Source organism: Talpa occidentalis, unplaced genomic scaffold (genome assembly GCF_014898055.3).
Source record: "Talpa occidentalis isolate TD23 unplaced genomic scaffold, MPIMG_talOcc4v2.1 talOcc4.3, whole genome shotgun sequence".
In the NCBI taxonomy this organism is placed as follows: Eukaryota; Metazoa; Chordata; class Mammalia; order Eulipotyphla; family Talpidae; genus Talpa; species Talpa occidentalis.
The window spans coordinates 86330933-86347380 of record NW_023603184.1 but is presented as its reverse complement, the minus strand read 5'-3'; the positions used below and the strand labels follow the sequence as shown (position 1 = coordinate 86347380).

The window sequence follows — 16448 nt, the reverse complement described above, 5'->3', positions numbered from 1 at the left end:
CATGTATCATGTCAGGAGGCTCATGATATCAATTTGCCCTAGTAATGATAATTTTAACTTTTATCACTTGGTTAAAATCGTGTCACCATATTTCTCCATGATCATGTTGCTGTTTATTAAGTGTCTTGTGGGGAGATTCTCTGACAATGTAAATATCTTATTTTTCTTTGCATTTTACTCCCTAATTTTAGTAATTCAGTGAGATTTTGTTTGGGTCACATCTTCTGTTGAAAAAGACAAGGAATCACTCCAAAACATACAGAAGATTTTGATAAATTCTCATGCAAAATTGTTTTGGGAATCTTAACACTGCCCCTCCAATATTTATAAGATATAATTACAAATAATAAGTATGTCATAAATGAGACTCCCTAGTTTGTAAGCATATCTTGAGTATGTCATCTTTTCAGAAGGCAAGAGCTATCTCCCAATTAAATACTAAGAGGGACTTTAACAACCAAAGATGGGGAACTACTGTTCCATTTGATAATATTGGCAAAGGCTCTAATTACTTACAGGAAAAATTATCTCTAACTTTGAAAAGGTCATCAATAATCTATATTTTGAAAGGTAATTATGCTTCTGATAAGTCAATAAACACTACCAGTTTTCTGCTTATGTTACCTGCTAATGCTATCGCTTATAATACTTCACATGAATTTAGTAAGTCTGTTTGATGTTAACTATGTAATTTACAAACAACACTAAAAAATTTTTATTTCTCTTTCAGAGACTGTATAGAGAAGCTTGGGATAAAGATAAGACTCAAATTCACATTATGCCTGATACACCTGACATTATGCTGGCTAAAGCAAACTTAGTCAATACAAGTGATGTAAGTTACCAAATTCACCACTTTCAGAAATTTTATTTTATTTTATTTTTTTTTTTTTTAATAGAGGCATGTTTTTATTTATTTATTTATTTGTTTGTTTGTTTGTTTGTTTTGTTTATACATGCACTGGGTACAGTCAGAAGCGCGGGAGGGTGAGAGAATTCACCAGAGCCAGAGCGGGGAGCAGAGCAGGCAGAAGGACCAAAGTACACTGCTGAGGGGAGCAGCGGGCGGCAGGAGAGGTCTGCGCGCCATGTGGGACCCTCCTCCAGTGGCCGGGAGCAGCCGGGGATCGAACCGGCGCCGCAGAGGCCGCGGGCAGCTTCGCAACCCAGCACTCAACTGCTGCGCCACTGGGGAGGCCCCAGAAATTTTATTTTAATTGCTTCTAAATCAGTGAATTTATTTGTAGGTAATTTTGAATACCTGAATCATTTTAGTTAATAGACAGCACATGACTTACATTTCTTATTTAGTGACTCTTAAACATCAAAGCATAACACTACCTGTCTCAGGAAGAGTTAGAGACATGTGCTATCTGTAGTCCATTATCACACATACCTTTGTAATCATGCATCCCCTAATACAAGGATACTTTCTAAGAAATATGTTGACATAGAATGTAACCACACAAACCTAGATAGCATGACCCTACTATACACATACCTTACCAGTATAACCTATTGGGTATATTGTCGTATATGCAGTCTGTAGTTGACAATAACATTTTTTGCATTGCCTGTCCATTTTTCTCAGCACCATTTGTTGGAGAGACTTTCCTTTCTCTAATGTACACTCTTGGCTCCTTTGTCATAGATTAAGTGTTTATAGGACTTTGTTTCTTACCTACAGATGTGGATTCTACTTTAGATGGTCCCTATATTCTGGAATAGACTCTACATCATAATGTATTAATTATATGGGTGAGAAAGCCCATCAGCATGATTTTTCCCTACTAAAGGAGTTAGATGGAAAGGCATTACAGTTTTCTAACAAAAATTTCTAATGAAATACCCAAAGTTAATTGGAAAGCAACATCTAATGATATTTCATCTCATTTCTCAAACAATTTACTTCTGCCTCAAACTCATTAGAATTTGTGAAGAACTGACATTTCATTTTGTTGATGTAGGTAATCAAAGAGCTTTAAAGTTTAAAACAGAATCATTAGCAATGGATGGGCATAATTTCCAATTACATTTGAATATTCTAGGGCATAGATGCTATTCTCAAGGACTCTTAAAATATTTAGCATGTTGGATTCATTATGCTGCTGTTGTTTATGGAAAACAGTTTTACTCACAGTGATCATCTCTTAACAGAAAATCTATCGAATGGGTTATGAGGAGTTGAAGAAAAAAGGTTATGATCTTCCCCTTGATGCCATATCGATCAAAACAGCCAAAGCATCCCGTGAAATTGCCAGTGAAGTAAGACTTTATTCCCTGTTTATATTGATTTGATGGAAACTCAACACTTCAAAGAAGTCTAAATTTAATATTAATTTGAACAAAATCTTCTAAGGAATAAATTAAAATAGAGTGAAACAATCCCAGAGCTGTAGTGTGGGAAGAAGATAAGCTCAAGGATGCATTTTTTATGTATGGTATTTGTAGCCTTTTATCTTTTCTTGAAAAAAAAAAAAACTTAATTCTGTGGCTCTCTAGGCTTAGTGAATATTTAGACTTAATGTGCTTTGCTACAAGGATAGCAAAATAAGCTATTCTTGAAAGGAATGAAACATATTTTTTTTTCCTTTAGTATAAATATAAGGAAGGCTTTCGCAAGCAGCTGGGCCATCACATTGGGGCCCGGGACATTAAGGATGACCCCAAGATGATGTGGTCCATGCATGTGGCCAAGATCCAGAGTGACAGGGAGTACAAGAAGGACTTTGAGAAGTGGAAGACCAAGTTCTCGAGCCCAGTGGACATGCTGGGAGTGGTGCTAGCCAAGAAGTGCCAGACCTTAGTCAGTGATGTGGACTACAAGAACTACCTACACCAGTGGACGTGCCTGCCTGACCAGAGTGATGTCATCCATGCTCGGCAGGCCTATGACCTTCAGAGTGACGTGAGTCTAAGATTTTCCATTGGGCAACAAAACACCATGTTTGCTTTCCTAAGTTTCAAAGTCACCCCCCCCAAAGTGAGGGAAATTGAGTTTATACAACTGAGGTCTACTTTCCTGGACTAGTGCATATGCTCTCTCCCACAACCTAAAGATCTGAAAGCATTATTCCACAAAGATTGAGCCATCAAAACCTCTGTTGCTCTTGTGGAAGCCTAGATTGTTGACCTGGAATTGGATTGTTCTTTAGTAAATATTTTTTCAGCATTTCTGTTATTTAAAATTTTTCAAAATATGCTTGTAGTCTGAATATTTTGTTGATTTGCAAGACATACCAAAAAGTTTACATTTTCCAAGAATTCAAGTATTAAAATATACTGTATAATATAAAATTTTATTTCTTTTGGGACATAACATTATGCTTACATTTAGTGGTTTGTCACTTGCCATTTCAGAATGTGTACAAGGCTGACCTTCAGTGGCTAAAAGGCATTGGATGGATGCCTAGTGGTTCTCTTGAGGATGAGAAGAACAAGAGAGCTACCCAGATTTTGAGTGACCATGTTTACCGCCAGCACCCAGATAAATTTAAGTTTTCCAGCCTTATGGACTCCATTCCAATGGTTTTGGCAAAAAACAATGCCATTACCATGAACCATGTAAGGCCTTTGTTTACTTAAAAGAGTTATTCATTGTATGTCTACATTACTGGCCTGTATTCGTCACATATTTCTTATTTGTTTTAGCGCCTCTATACAGAAGCATGGGATAAAGATAAAACCACTGTCCACATTATGCCAGACACCCCTGAAGTGGAACTAGCTAAACAAAACAAAATAAATTACAGTGAGGTAAGCAATATATTCATGATGCATAGAATATTTTCCTTACAGTATCCTTTGCCAATCAAACTGATGTTGATTTATGTCTATTTCAGAAACTATATAAACTTGGCCTAGAAGAAGCCAGGAAGAAAGGCTATGACATGAGGATAGATGCCATTCCCATCCAGGCGGCCAAGGCCTCCAGAGACATAGCAAGTGAGGTGAGTGCACCTGAAATGTTCTTTGCCTAAATTTTGGCTCAGATTTCTTTATCTCTCATGGATATATAGTACATCAAGTAAACTGTCAGTTTAAAGTTATTAACTTTAACCCATAAACAGTATGACTCTTTTTCTAATTTTATTTTCTCTCTCTCAGAGAAAGAAAGCAAGCATGCAATTTAATCAGTGGTTATCACTGAGTAGCTGAATCATGTCTGAATTTTTATTTTCACATATATATGCTTTATATTTCTGAATGGTTTATAAGAAGCATGTATGACTTATATATTCCCAGAAAATCATTATGTTTTTAATTAACTGGAAAATTTGACACTAGTAGTTACTTTTTTTTTAACATAGAAGAACTGGGGTGTAGGCCAGAGGTGTGGGGGTGAGAGGATTCACCAGAGACATAGTGGGGACCAGAAAAGGTGGATCTACTGAAATACACTGCTAAAGGGAACAGCAGGTGAGACAGGAAAGGTTTGCTGCACCAAATGGGGGTTATCTCCCTGGCCAGGGATCAAATCAAGGCTGCAGCAGTGATAGCACTGAGACTTAACCCTTAGGTCAGCAGGAGGCCCCTAGTAGTTATTTTTAACTAAAAGTTAAAATAAATGACTATATGCCTTTTTCTTTTTCCAGTTCAAATACAAAGAAGGCTATCGTAAGCAGCTTGGCCATCACATCGGTGCCAGGGCGATACATGACGACCCCAAGATGATGTGGTCCATGCATGTGGCCAAGATCCAGAGTGACAGGGAGTACAAGAAGGACTTTGAGAAGTGGAAGACCAAGTTCTCGAGCCCAGTGGACATGCTAGGAGTGGTGCTGGCTAAGAAGTGCCAGACCTTAGTCAGTGACGTGGACTACAAGAACTACCTACACCAGTGGACGTGCCTGCCTGACCAGAGTGATGTCATCCATGCTCGGCAGGCCTATGACCTCCAGAGTGATGTGAGTACTGAGAATCATTTTATACGAAGGTGTGAAATCAGTGAAATTGACATAGCTTGGAGAAGGTAGCAATAGGTTGCAACAAACTCACCAGCCCCTGCCAGCGGGGAATGACATGTCTTCCTTCTGAGTGTTAATCCTTTAACCTTTCAAGCCCAAAAAAAAGAATATAGTCTGATATCCTGCCTGCCCACTAAAACACCTGTCCCCTACTGCCCAGAAGTAGAATATTTCTATGAAACCTTTTATAAACTGAAATAGTATAAAGCAAAGGAGCAATTACTGTTAATTTTATTTATGGAAAATTTTTTATAACATTCCCAGACACACAAAAAATAACCTACCAAGTGACACCTGAAAACTAAAATAAAATGAACATATATTAAAAGCAGAAATGCTTTGATACATATGCAGCCTGTATAAAATAGTTTTGGAAAGGAGCTGAGTGGGACCACTATCACGGCTTGGGTGCTGCTGCCTCCTTCATGGCTGCTGCAAAATAATCACCAAATGCCAGTTTTGCTTTTTGGTTTTAGTTGTAAAAGGAACTGTCTATCCTCTCTGGATTCCCTTTGATTAGTGAAAGCATACACTGAGTTCTTTCATAAAATCAATGTGGCATAACTAGAAAAGCAGCAATACTTGTATTTTCAAGAGTGCTTTTATTTTATTTCACGTATTTTAGATGAAATTGTTTTCCCAGTGCAAGGATAAATATTTACTATTTGTGTCAACAGAATGTGTACAAGTCAGATCTCCAATGGATGAGAGGCATTGGCTGGGTTCCGATTGGCTCTTTGGATGTAGAAAAATGCAAAAGGGCAACTGAAATTTTGAGTGAGAAAAGCTATCGCCAGTCTCCAGACAAATTTAAATTCACCAGTGTGACTGATTCCCTGGAACAAGTGTTGGCAAAGAATAATGCGATCAATATGAACAAGGTGAGGCTTCAAAATTCAGAGAACCAAGGTAGGACTCCTGAGACTGAATCAAAGCAAAAGAAACATGGTTGAGAAAAGAAACAGAACATTCTAGAACAAAAGTCATCTGTTTATTATCACTGATATATGTTTTATATTTTAATATTTGTTAATTGTATCACGGTTTTGATAAAATGACACAACTTTACGGAAAAATTTTGTTTGAGTTATTCTCAACCTCTTTTTAAAAATTGTTAACATCCCCTGCCGCAGGCGAGGGTCCCACATGGCATGCAGACCTCTCCTGCCGCCCGCTGCTTCCCTCAGCAGCGTACTTCATCAATCTGCCTGTTCTGTTCCCCGCTCTGGCTCTGGTGGACTCTCTCACCCTGCCATGTTTCTGACTATACCCAGTGCTTGTATAAATAAATAAATAAATCTTTAAAAAAAAATCATTAACATACATTAGAACATAATAGAACATTTGTTCTATTGTGAACTGATTACTTGAATATGTATATGAAATATATATACATAAAGTTATATACATAGTTATGTATATATACATATATACATAAAGTTATATGTATATAAAATATATAAACTGTTATTTTTGTTTATAATTCCTATTAATGATGATAATTATCTTTGCTTTGATAGCGCTTATACACTGAAGCCTGGGACAAAGACAAGACCCAGATCCACATCATGCCAGACACACCAGAAATTATGTTGGCAAGAATGAACAAACTCAACTACAGTGAGGTAGGAGCAGATACTAATTCCATGATATTTGCATGCTGTTTCTCATTTCAAAAATCTATTCCACAGTGATATAATACTAAGTGACAGCTTTATAAAGAATCTCTATCCTTGCTCCATGTAAATACCAGTCCCTGCATTTCATAATCACCATCTTAAACATCACACTTTGAGTAAGAGAAACGATCACTTCAGAAGTGTGAATTTTAAGAACTAATGATTTAAGCAGTAATTATAAAATTAAATAGACTTTCTGCTTTATTAATTTGCAAGCAATAGACCAAATGTACATTTATCTTCTCCTTATGCTACATAGCTGTGCTAAGTATATTTTCCATATGATTTCTTATTTCTGAATTATAGTTTAGAATATAGTATAAAACTAAAACTAGTTTTAGATTTATACATTAAATTAAGTAGACAAAAAATAGTATTATTAAATAGCACTGAGAGAGAGACAGAGAGGATTCTGTCAGTGGTATATATATTAGTAAGATTATTTTCTTTTCACTTTCTGGGAGCCTAGGACCATGTGCCCCCATTTCAGAACCACAGATGTTTAGTCTGAGAAGTTTCTCTTCTAGTACAGGAGTCTTCACCCAACTAGTTACCATCTTGCCTAGCTTAATTGTTCTCAGCAAACAAATCAACCCACTTGTTTTGGAAAATTCCTTTAGAAAGTACTTCTGCTCTTTTGAGCCACAATTCTCTCTGCAGACCCATATACTGATAGTTGTCTGAGCTAGGCAGAACCAATGTGTGCTCCTCCACAGAGACAGACACACCACTGCCTTGGTCCTTCCCTGACATGTCACCCCACACATTCCTAGTTCCTGAGCATCCTCATATGACATCCCTGTTAGTGTGAGACTCTCAGAACTGAGCAAAACACTGAGAGTAAGGAATTCTACCAGAGAAGGATACAATCATATTTCCCGTTCTGGACTTTAACCTCTGTTTCTGCACTCTGCCTCAGGGCGCATTGGCAGCTAGGTCTCTGCTGGTACAAAAGGAACCTGGTGCCTCCTGAAATCCTAAGACACTTTATGTGAGGTTAAGCTAGATGCCCTCCATCTTGCATTTATTCATTTGACAATTTAAATCTCAGTTCAAAGATTGACATTTATCTCTTTTTATATTGGGCTTATTGTTGTAAGCCTGTGGAGGTTTTTGTGAATCTAAAATACTGTCAGCTTATGTATTATTTATTTCTTCAAGCTTTGTGCTACCAGTAAGGAACGTATTGTTTCTTTGACAGCATAAATTAACTATTCAGTCTGAATATAAAATAGAGATTTTCGATGGTTTAACTGCAATATTAGGTCATTTTATTTTGAGAGTGGACACCATAATTTTAGTGCTTATATAACTAGCTCTTAATTGTCACTAAAACATCAAGTTCTGCTCTAAAATCTAAGTCCCACTCTGAAATCCAAGTGACTTTTTAGCTAAACCTGTGATATAGGTCCTGTATTGTTGCAGGAAAGCATGTATTTTATGTCCAAGAATAGCAGACCTCCTCTCCACGCCCCTCCTCCCCCGGCCTATACCCCAGTTCTTCTGTGCAAAAAAAAAAAAAAAAAAAAAAAAATGGTAAGACATTAAAAAAAAATAATGTAGTTAAATGATTTCTCCTGCTCTGAGTTTTTGGCAGTTCTATAGCTTACAAGTCTTTTTATCACATCTGATAGAAAACTTGGTGAAGGAAACTTTGATTCATGCAGACCCAGCACATTCAAGGCACAGGGGCAAAGCAGAATAAATGTGGACTGAATTGATTTCCATGATCAACAGTTAAGTTTTTCCCACCTAACCACATTTTGTCACCTGAGGCCCATGAGTTTCAGCTCAAGTTTTCTAGCCCTTTTCAGAATTTTAAAATTAACATATAATGTCAGTATATAGTTAATGCAACATAAATTTTAAAGTAAGATGCAAAGGTGCAACATTTTGTATAGGTATCACTATAGATCTCAACTTCAGAAAAAAAAATACAGAAGATTGGGCCACCCCTGGTGGCACAGTGGTTGAGCGCTGGGCTGCGAGATTGCCCGCAGCCTCTGCAGTGCCGGTTCATTCCCTGGCTGCCGGCGAGGGTCCCACACACACACACAAAAAAAAAAATGTAGAAGATTTAAAACTCTTAAAAGTAAGATTATTATAGAAATTGCACTGTGTAGAACTTAGTGAATTACTTCAGTCCCCTGAAGTTTTTGGATATGAATGTCAACATCTGACTGATTTATTATTTGCTCAAATTCAGAGTCTGTATAAACTTGCCAATGAAGAAGCAAAGAAGAAAGGCTATGACTTGAGAAGTGATGCTATCCCAATAGTGGCTGCCAAGGCCTCCCGGGACATCGCTAGTGATGTGAGTTGTCAACTTTATTCTGACATTTCCACTAAACTGAATTGTTAAAAAAAGTGCTATCCTAGATCTTTGAAAATATGTCCTGATGTATTTGGGTGGGATTTTTCAAAACCTAATTTTGGGAATCTTGCATGATACCACTACACCAGCGGCGTCAAAACCTAATTTTGGGAGAAATGACAATTTTGATGTTCATAAAAGGGAATTTATCACCTTAAGCATATAGTAACTTCAGTGAAAACAAACCCACCAAGAATAGAGAAAGATTCCTTCACATGGAAATTATTAGAGTGCAATTGCAGGTTTAGAGATGCTTATATAAAAATTATCACAGAGCTTATACAAAGTGTAACTCACATAAGTTTCCCCAGTGAGAACCAGGGCCTGGCTTTATGCAGCACTTTACATACAACATTCAAAAATGCATATGACACTTTCCAAGACAATTCATCCCGGAAAGATTATGTAAAGAAGGTAGCTGACCAGTCTTAGATGTGGCTACCCCCAAGCTCAAACTGTTATCTGTAGCTACGTATGTAGCACCTACCTCCCAGAATAAAATCATCATCCTTTCTTGGTGCCTCAGGGGATTCTTGGGAACAAACCACTGCACTAAAAATCAAGGCCCACTATTCAGGACTATGGACTATGTCCTTTGTACTGGACAATCATGGTAGTGACTCAGTTTAGTTTATGTATTGAGCCTTTACCCCAAGTGAATTTATGCTAATAATATGAATAATGAATGAATAACCAAGTAGTATTGAGAACTGTGTTTTAAGAGCCTTTACATGTGTTTTCTTACTTATTCTTCATAATTGACTTGGGATGTAAATATTGTTATTTTTCCCATTTTGTACATTTCTTAAGCAACTTGTCTTAAATCCAGTTCTTGGTGGAGAGTGGGGTTGAAACTTTAGACAACCTCATGCCTTTCCACGCTACTGTATTGCCTCCTGTTGACTCATCTTTACTTTCTCACCCAGTTCTCTTTGAGATTGCAAACATTTGTTTTGGAAAATTGGCTCAAATTCCAGGAGGAGGTCTTTGGACACAGAACAATAAAAACATTGTAGGCACATGTGGGACTAGAACCCATATTCTATTAAGAGAATGCTCTAGCCAGTTGGACTGCTACATTGGCATCACTAGCGTGATTTGTTTTCAAATGATTCCAAAAATTGACCACCACCACTGAAGGCATGAATCCATTAAAAATAATGAATTCTCTTTTGTTGCTATGCAGGTAGCCCTGACCTAGAGTACTTCATCTTACAGAAATCAGATATTCATTTACCAGTAATAAAACACACAATATCACTAAGTACATATCTTTTCTGACATAGTTTTTAGCAAATTAGATCCATTTCTCTGAGTTTCCTGGTTCAAATAACCTCTCTTCTCTTCTACTTGCACAAGTGACCTCTCCCCACTGTGTACACTTCCTGCCTTTTAGAGCTTTTCCTTATTACCACACTACAGGTGATTTGGGACATATACTACAATAATACAGATTCTGTCTATCTTACTGTCTCTCTAAGTTTTTAGGGTAAAGATCAGGATACCAGCTTGAGTCAGTGCTTATTTGCAATGTTAGCTTACAATTGTGGGGTAAACAATTGAAACCTGATTTGTACATTTTCATCTTAGTACAAATACAAAGACGGTTACCGCAAGCAGCTGGGCCATCACATTGGGGCCCGGGACATTAAGGATGACCCCAAGATGATGTGGTCCATGCATGTGGCCAAGATCCAGAGTGACAGGGAGTACAAGAAGGACTTTGAGAAGTGGAAGACCAAGTTCTCGAGCCCAGTGGACATGCTGGGAGTGGTGCTGGCTAAGAAGTGCCAGACCTTAGTCAGTGATGTGGACTACAAGAACTACCTTCATCAGTGGACATGCCTCCCTGACCAGAATGATGTCATCCATGCTCGGCAGGCCTATGACCTCCAGAGTGATGTGAGTATGGCACCTGTAACAGAGCTGTGTGCAGAAATAATTAAAACTATATAAAAGTTATCCCTTATATATAATCCATTGGCCTGTTCAAATTAGAATTTATTGGTTAGTGAGTATAGTTTTATTACTTTATTGTGAATATGTTAATAGGTTTTTTAAGCAAATGAACTGACAGCTTGAACTTGATTTTATAAAAATAAAACTAGAATTAAGCAATGTTGGAAGTCAGGGTCCACCAGAGGGCGACATTTTCTTTCATTCTTTTAAGGGGGAATGAAAACACGTTTTAAAAATTAGTCTGAAATTTATTTTTAGTTTCCTTGCAACTCTAATGTGGTTATAATTGTAATAGAACACTGATGTCTGCTTCACTACAAAATGTTATTCTTTCATATTGAATGAAGTCACTGTGTTAGTAAGCTTTTGGATGGTTTCACTGACACTTTCTCTGCTTAGTACAGCTCTCTTTGTGGAAAGTCATGTGTTAATGACAGACCCTAGTGTTCCTTTAGAAATAGATGCATCATCCCAAATCTGTGTATAAGAAGTACATTTCCTTCATCATGTGTTTATAAATGTGTGAATGAATTATTTTGCATTAGAGGACCTTGGAGAATAAAGCAAATTAATAATAATTATACATTGTTCCTCGAAATTTACAGCCTATCCCTGAAAACTCCCACTTCTGTCCTATAGCTTTGAATATATAGAACCCTGGGTTTTGCACTTCACTCCAAAAAGAAAGACCTTGACTGGACATAAAAGGTAGTGGAAAACAGTTAATGTCTCACATAGAGTGACAGAATTGACAGACTGCCTTCATCTGTCTATTTACTGGCCTCCTTCACAGATATGTTTAAATAATGTGGGGGAACATTTTAAAATAAATGGCACTCTAGAGGTATATTTGTTTTTATTTTTTCTGTTGTTATTTAAGGGGCAGTAGCTAGGCAGCATAGAACAATTTCGAGACTTTTTGTCTAGACTGTAAAATATCAGCTTATATTTTATATTAGTTGCTATTAAAGGTGAAATCCTTCAAAGAACAGATAAAATGCCTAATTCTGGTTATAGTGCTTAATCAGTATATAAAAATCTGTAGCAGAAATATGAAGATAAAGATTTAAAATAAAATAAAAACTGAGGAATAAAGATATGGAAATATGATTCTGTAAATGAGTCCATGCTTCCTATCCTGGGAATTTGGTGGGGAAGAAATTGGGGCCCTGGACCAATAAAATGCTCACTTACCAGTGAACAGTGTTAAAGCCATTAAAGTTCTGCCTCAGGACTTTAGGGTTCTACATCCTTATTGTATTTTCATTCTACTCCTTATAAAAAAAAACTACAGATTTTTTTAAATATAAGAAAAATACACACAGGGCAATAATAATCCAACCACTGAAAAGCCCACTGCTGCTTATATAGTTTATCCACACACATAGTTTTATGTGCTATTTTTCATCTAATATTAATGACATTTCTGCATATCATCAATATTCTTTAAAATATGACTTTTAGCAGCTCCTGGTATTTCATTTCATGAGACCTGATAACCTGCTGTTGGGTGCATATGTGTTTCTTTCTCTCACACTGGGTTGACATTCTTTTCTTGTACACACGGACATTATAACTTTCACTGTACTGACGGACAGAAGATATTCACTTGGATTGCTTCTCTGCTAACCACCTGAAAATATGTGACCACTCTGTGTTATGCCTAGAGGACATTTCACAATACAAGTTCACAATACAGTGAACTTGTTTTCTATAGGAAAAAAACAACTAGAATTGTACTTTATTACTGATTCCATTTATGTCTTTACCCTAAAGGTTTTGTTCTTGCTGAAGAATTTCTGTCTTTAAACTCTTCACAGAATGTGTATAAGTCCGATCTCCAGTGGCTGAAAGGCATTGGCTGGGTCCCCATTGGGTCTGTGGAGCAAGTCAAGTGCAAGAGAGCTGCAGAGATATTGAGTGACAACATCTACCGTCAGTCCCCAGACAAGCTGAAATTTACCAGTGTGACTGATTCCCTGGAACAGGTGCTGGCCAAGAACAATGCTATCAACATGAACAAGGTGAGCCCCCAGTTGCCTCAAGCTCCTCTGATATGCTAAAAGATGTTATTATACTTTGATTGACTAGTAGAATTAAAAATTTCCACAAAAGTACCTCTTAAACTATATACTTAAAGTCTTTTAAATAATTTTTATTATTCCCTGTTCTAATCTTGATAGCTAGCATTGAGACTCAACCTCCAGTTGAATATTTGTCTATTTAAATTTTTCCTAATAAGATCAGTTATAATCCTTAATTTGAATTTTTGTAATGCCTACTTCAACTTCAAGTGGTTTTCTATCAACTTCTTCTTTGATAGCGTTTATACACCGAGGCCTGGGACAAAGACAAGACTCAAATTCATATAATGCCTGATACCCCAGAAATCATGTTGGCAAGGCAGAACAAACTCAACTACAGTGAGGTATGGACAAAGATCTGTGATGTTACACTTTTATTGTTGTTATTGTTTGTTTTTCTGCACTTACTTTTGTGGAGATTCTCAAGTCTCAGCTGTCATGGACACTCACTGTGTCCAAACTTTCATCTCTGAGTTGAATATTATATTCTATTGAATTCTATGGGTAAACTGCAGTAAAATTATCTTTTCAATTTATGGTCATTGCCATGTGATTGGGTAGAATTGAGCAGTGTTTTTGGCCTTTCCTACACATAAGGTTGCCAGATAATATACTGGCTCATTGTTATTATTAAATACTAAAACTTTTATTTGCTGTTTATCTGAAATTTAGCTTCAAGTAGCTATGTTATATTTTTATTTGCAAAATCTGACAACCCTTCAAGGGAGCCTCTAGTAACATGGACCTGTTCCCACCTGGATCCTGAGTAAAATTTAAAAGTTAAACAAAGGAGGAGAAAAAGAAGTCAGAATTTTCTACTACTTAACATTAAGTTAAAAAACACACTTGCATTAGAGCTAAATGGACCCTAGAATTTGGTTCTAAACCTAACTGGATCCCAAAATGAGGTTCTGAACCTAACTGAATCCAGGCAAAGGTCACATTGGAGGGGAGGTGTCCCTTAAATCCTGGAGAAACAGGAGGCACTGGGTTTGATCTAGAAGGAACAGGTTCAGAGCTGAGCTGGGCATGCCCAGTTATCCCATCTCTACCAATGGGTTAAATCAGGGAATCACTGCACCTCTCCAGAGGTAGAGTATAAAGTGACAGAGAAAGGAGAAAGACCAGATTTAAAATAATTGGGCCCCTTTTCTAGAAAGAAAACCTCAAGTATGGGAAACTGTTATTCTCAGCTAATAGAACTACCTACATATTATTTAAAAAATAAAGTGCAGTTTTATAGGCACATGTTTTACAAAATGGTGCAGTAAAAATTTATAGGCTTGAAGTTAACTATGTTTCAAGTTTTACTTTTCTCATTTTTTAAAACATAAAAATAGATGATTGTCATAAATTTTAAGTAATAAATGAATAAAAGTCTATATATTTTACATACAAATAATATTAAATATATTGTTCTGCAATTTCTTTTTCACTTAGAAGTATGTATGGATTGGTCCTCTGTTCATTAGTCTATATTAATAGGTATGCTTATCTATGTTGATGTACATATCATATTACTCTACATATGATATGTATTAATCTATAATGATATAGCAATCAACATTGATATTTATTGCTATATTTCAATTTTTCTAATGCTAAATAGCATTTTTTGGTAGAATATATTATATTACATTTACTTTCCACTATTGCTAGAAACTTAGATGGTTTCCAGTTTCTATTCTTTCAAAATATGTGGTGTGTGATTTTGTAATCTCCAAATTGTTTTTGTCAAACTTTTGCTTTAATTCTGACTTTCTTTCTATAGAGTCTGTATAAACTTGCTAATGAAGAAGCAAAGAAGAAAGGCTACGACTTGCGAAGTGATGCTATTCCAATTGTGGCCGCCAAGGCCTCCCGGGACATCGCCAGTGATGTGAGTAGCAGCAAGACCTCTACATATTTACATACATGGAAGAAATGATGGGGAAGTAACATTATTGCAACAGGAAGATGCACTTGGGTGCCAGTGGAAGCACATTTATTGTCTTATTTCTCTTAATGAAAGAAATGCTTTTCATTTTAAAAACTTTTTCATATTTTTAACTCAAAAAGACTTTAAATGTCAAGATCCTAAAGACAGAAAGGGGATCCTAACTTCAGTATAAAATTGAATTTCAGTCTACAATTCTTCATGTCTATAATTATTAGAAGTTCATATCCATATTTTAAGCACATAGCTCTCACAGAAAAAAAAGAAAATTCCAGAAGAGATTAAATAGATAACTTGGTTATATTTATTGGTTTAACATCAGAAAAAGATCTGGTACAGTCAGATCTAGAAAAATGCACCTTTCCCCAAATTGGCATTGGAATTTTGCCAGTTCTTTCTTTGAAAAAAAATACCTAAAGTTCTTCTTTTTGTATATGAAAACAGAAAAACAAAAACAAACAACCAAAAGTAATAATAATGAACCTGATTCCTCTTTCCACTGTCTCTGAAAGAAGTGGGTCCTTTGGTGGAGAATTCAGCCTCCAAAAATGTATGGTTGGGTTTTGTGTAATGTTATCCAAATTAGAGAGAAACATCTTGGAGTCAGCACTCAGTACCACCACAAAAACATTTTTCCATGTGAGGAATCCCCACAATGCTCAGCCAAATTTGACCTCTGACAGAGCAGGACACACAGGAAGTTAAACACAAGCTAGTCCACTTCAGGGAATATCATTCTCAAAATTATATGTCATATTTATTGTCAAACAGTGATTTCATTGTTCCAAGATAAAGAAAAGGCAGTATATAATTCTGTTTTTCCTGCTGCCTTTGCTTTCAGGGAGTTGATGTCTGAGTGCCATACAACTATGTAGTTTGGCCAATCTTCCCATTAGAATATTGCTATGAAGTCTAATCAGAATTTAGAATGAGAACATAAGTTAATATTCAGAAGACTCCATTTCTCTGCAAGAATTTCCAATTTAAAAATACTAAAATTTTAATCAGTAAGACTTTTAGCCTTTTCCATTCATTTGTTTAAAATGGCCACTTTTATTTCAGTACAAATACAAAGACGGTTACCGCAAGCAGCTGGGCCATCACATTGGGGCCCGGGACATTAAGGATGACCCCAAGATGATGTGGTCCATGCACGTGGCCAAGATCCAGAGTGACAGGGAGTACAAGAAGGACTTTGAGAAGTGGAAGACCAAGTTCTCAAGCCCAGTGGACATGCTGGGAGTGGTGCTGGCCAAGAAGTGCCAGACCTTAGTCAGTGATGTGGATTACAAGAACTACCTGCACCAGTGGACGTGCCTGCCCGACCAGAATGATGTCATCCATGCTCGGCAGGCCTATGACCTCCAGAGTGATGTGAGTACTTGGTGACTCCTAACTACCACTAGTGACCATGCTTATGACAATTAATACATAGTAATAAATAGATAA

At 36.7% G+C, this 16448-nt stretch overlaps 1 protein-coding gene across 1 annotated transcript in view; it reads left to right on the top strand.

Moving 5' to 3' along the window:
• The window catches only part of LOC119255124 (nebulin-like), an 86871-nt gene that overhangs the window by 21684 nt on the left and 48739 nt on the right, over positions 1–16448 (top strand). The window contains exons 19-33 of the mRNA XM_054699453.1: positions 731–835; positions 2158–2265; positions 2597–2908; positions 3361–3564; positions 3652–3756; positions 3843–3950; positions 4596–4907; positions 5645–5848; positions 6488–6592; positions 8853–8960; positions 10611–10922; positions 12800–13003; positions 13303–13407; positions 14835–14942; positions 16062–16373. Of these exons, the coding sequence (XP_054555428.1) occupies positions 731–835; positions 2158–2265; positions 2597–2908; positions 3361–3564; positions 3652–3756; positions 3843–3950; positions 4596–4907; positions 5645–5848; positions 6488–6592; positions 8853–8960; positions 10611–10922; positions 12800–13003; positions 13303–13407; positions 14835–14942; positions 16062–16373 (2712 nt within the window). The remainder of the gene's footprint in view (positions 1–730; positions 836–2157; positions 2266–2596; positions 2909–3360; positions 3565–3651; positions 3757–3842; positions 3951–4595; positions 4908–5644; positions 5849–6487; positions 6593–8852; positions 8961–10610; positions 10923–12799; positions 13004–13302; positions 13408–14834; positions 14943–16061; positions 16374–16448) is intronic.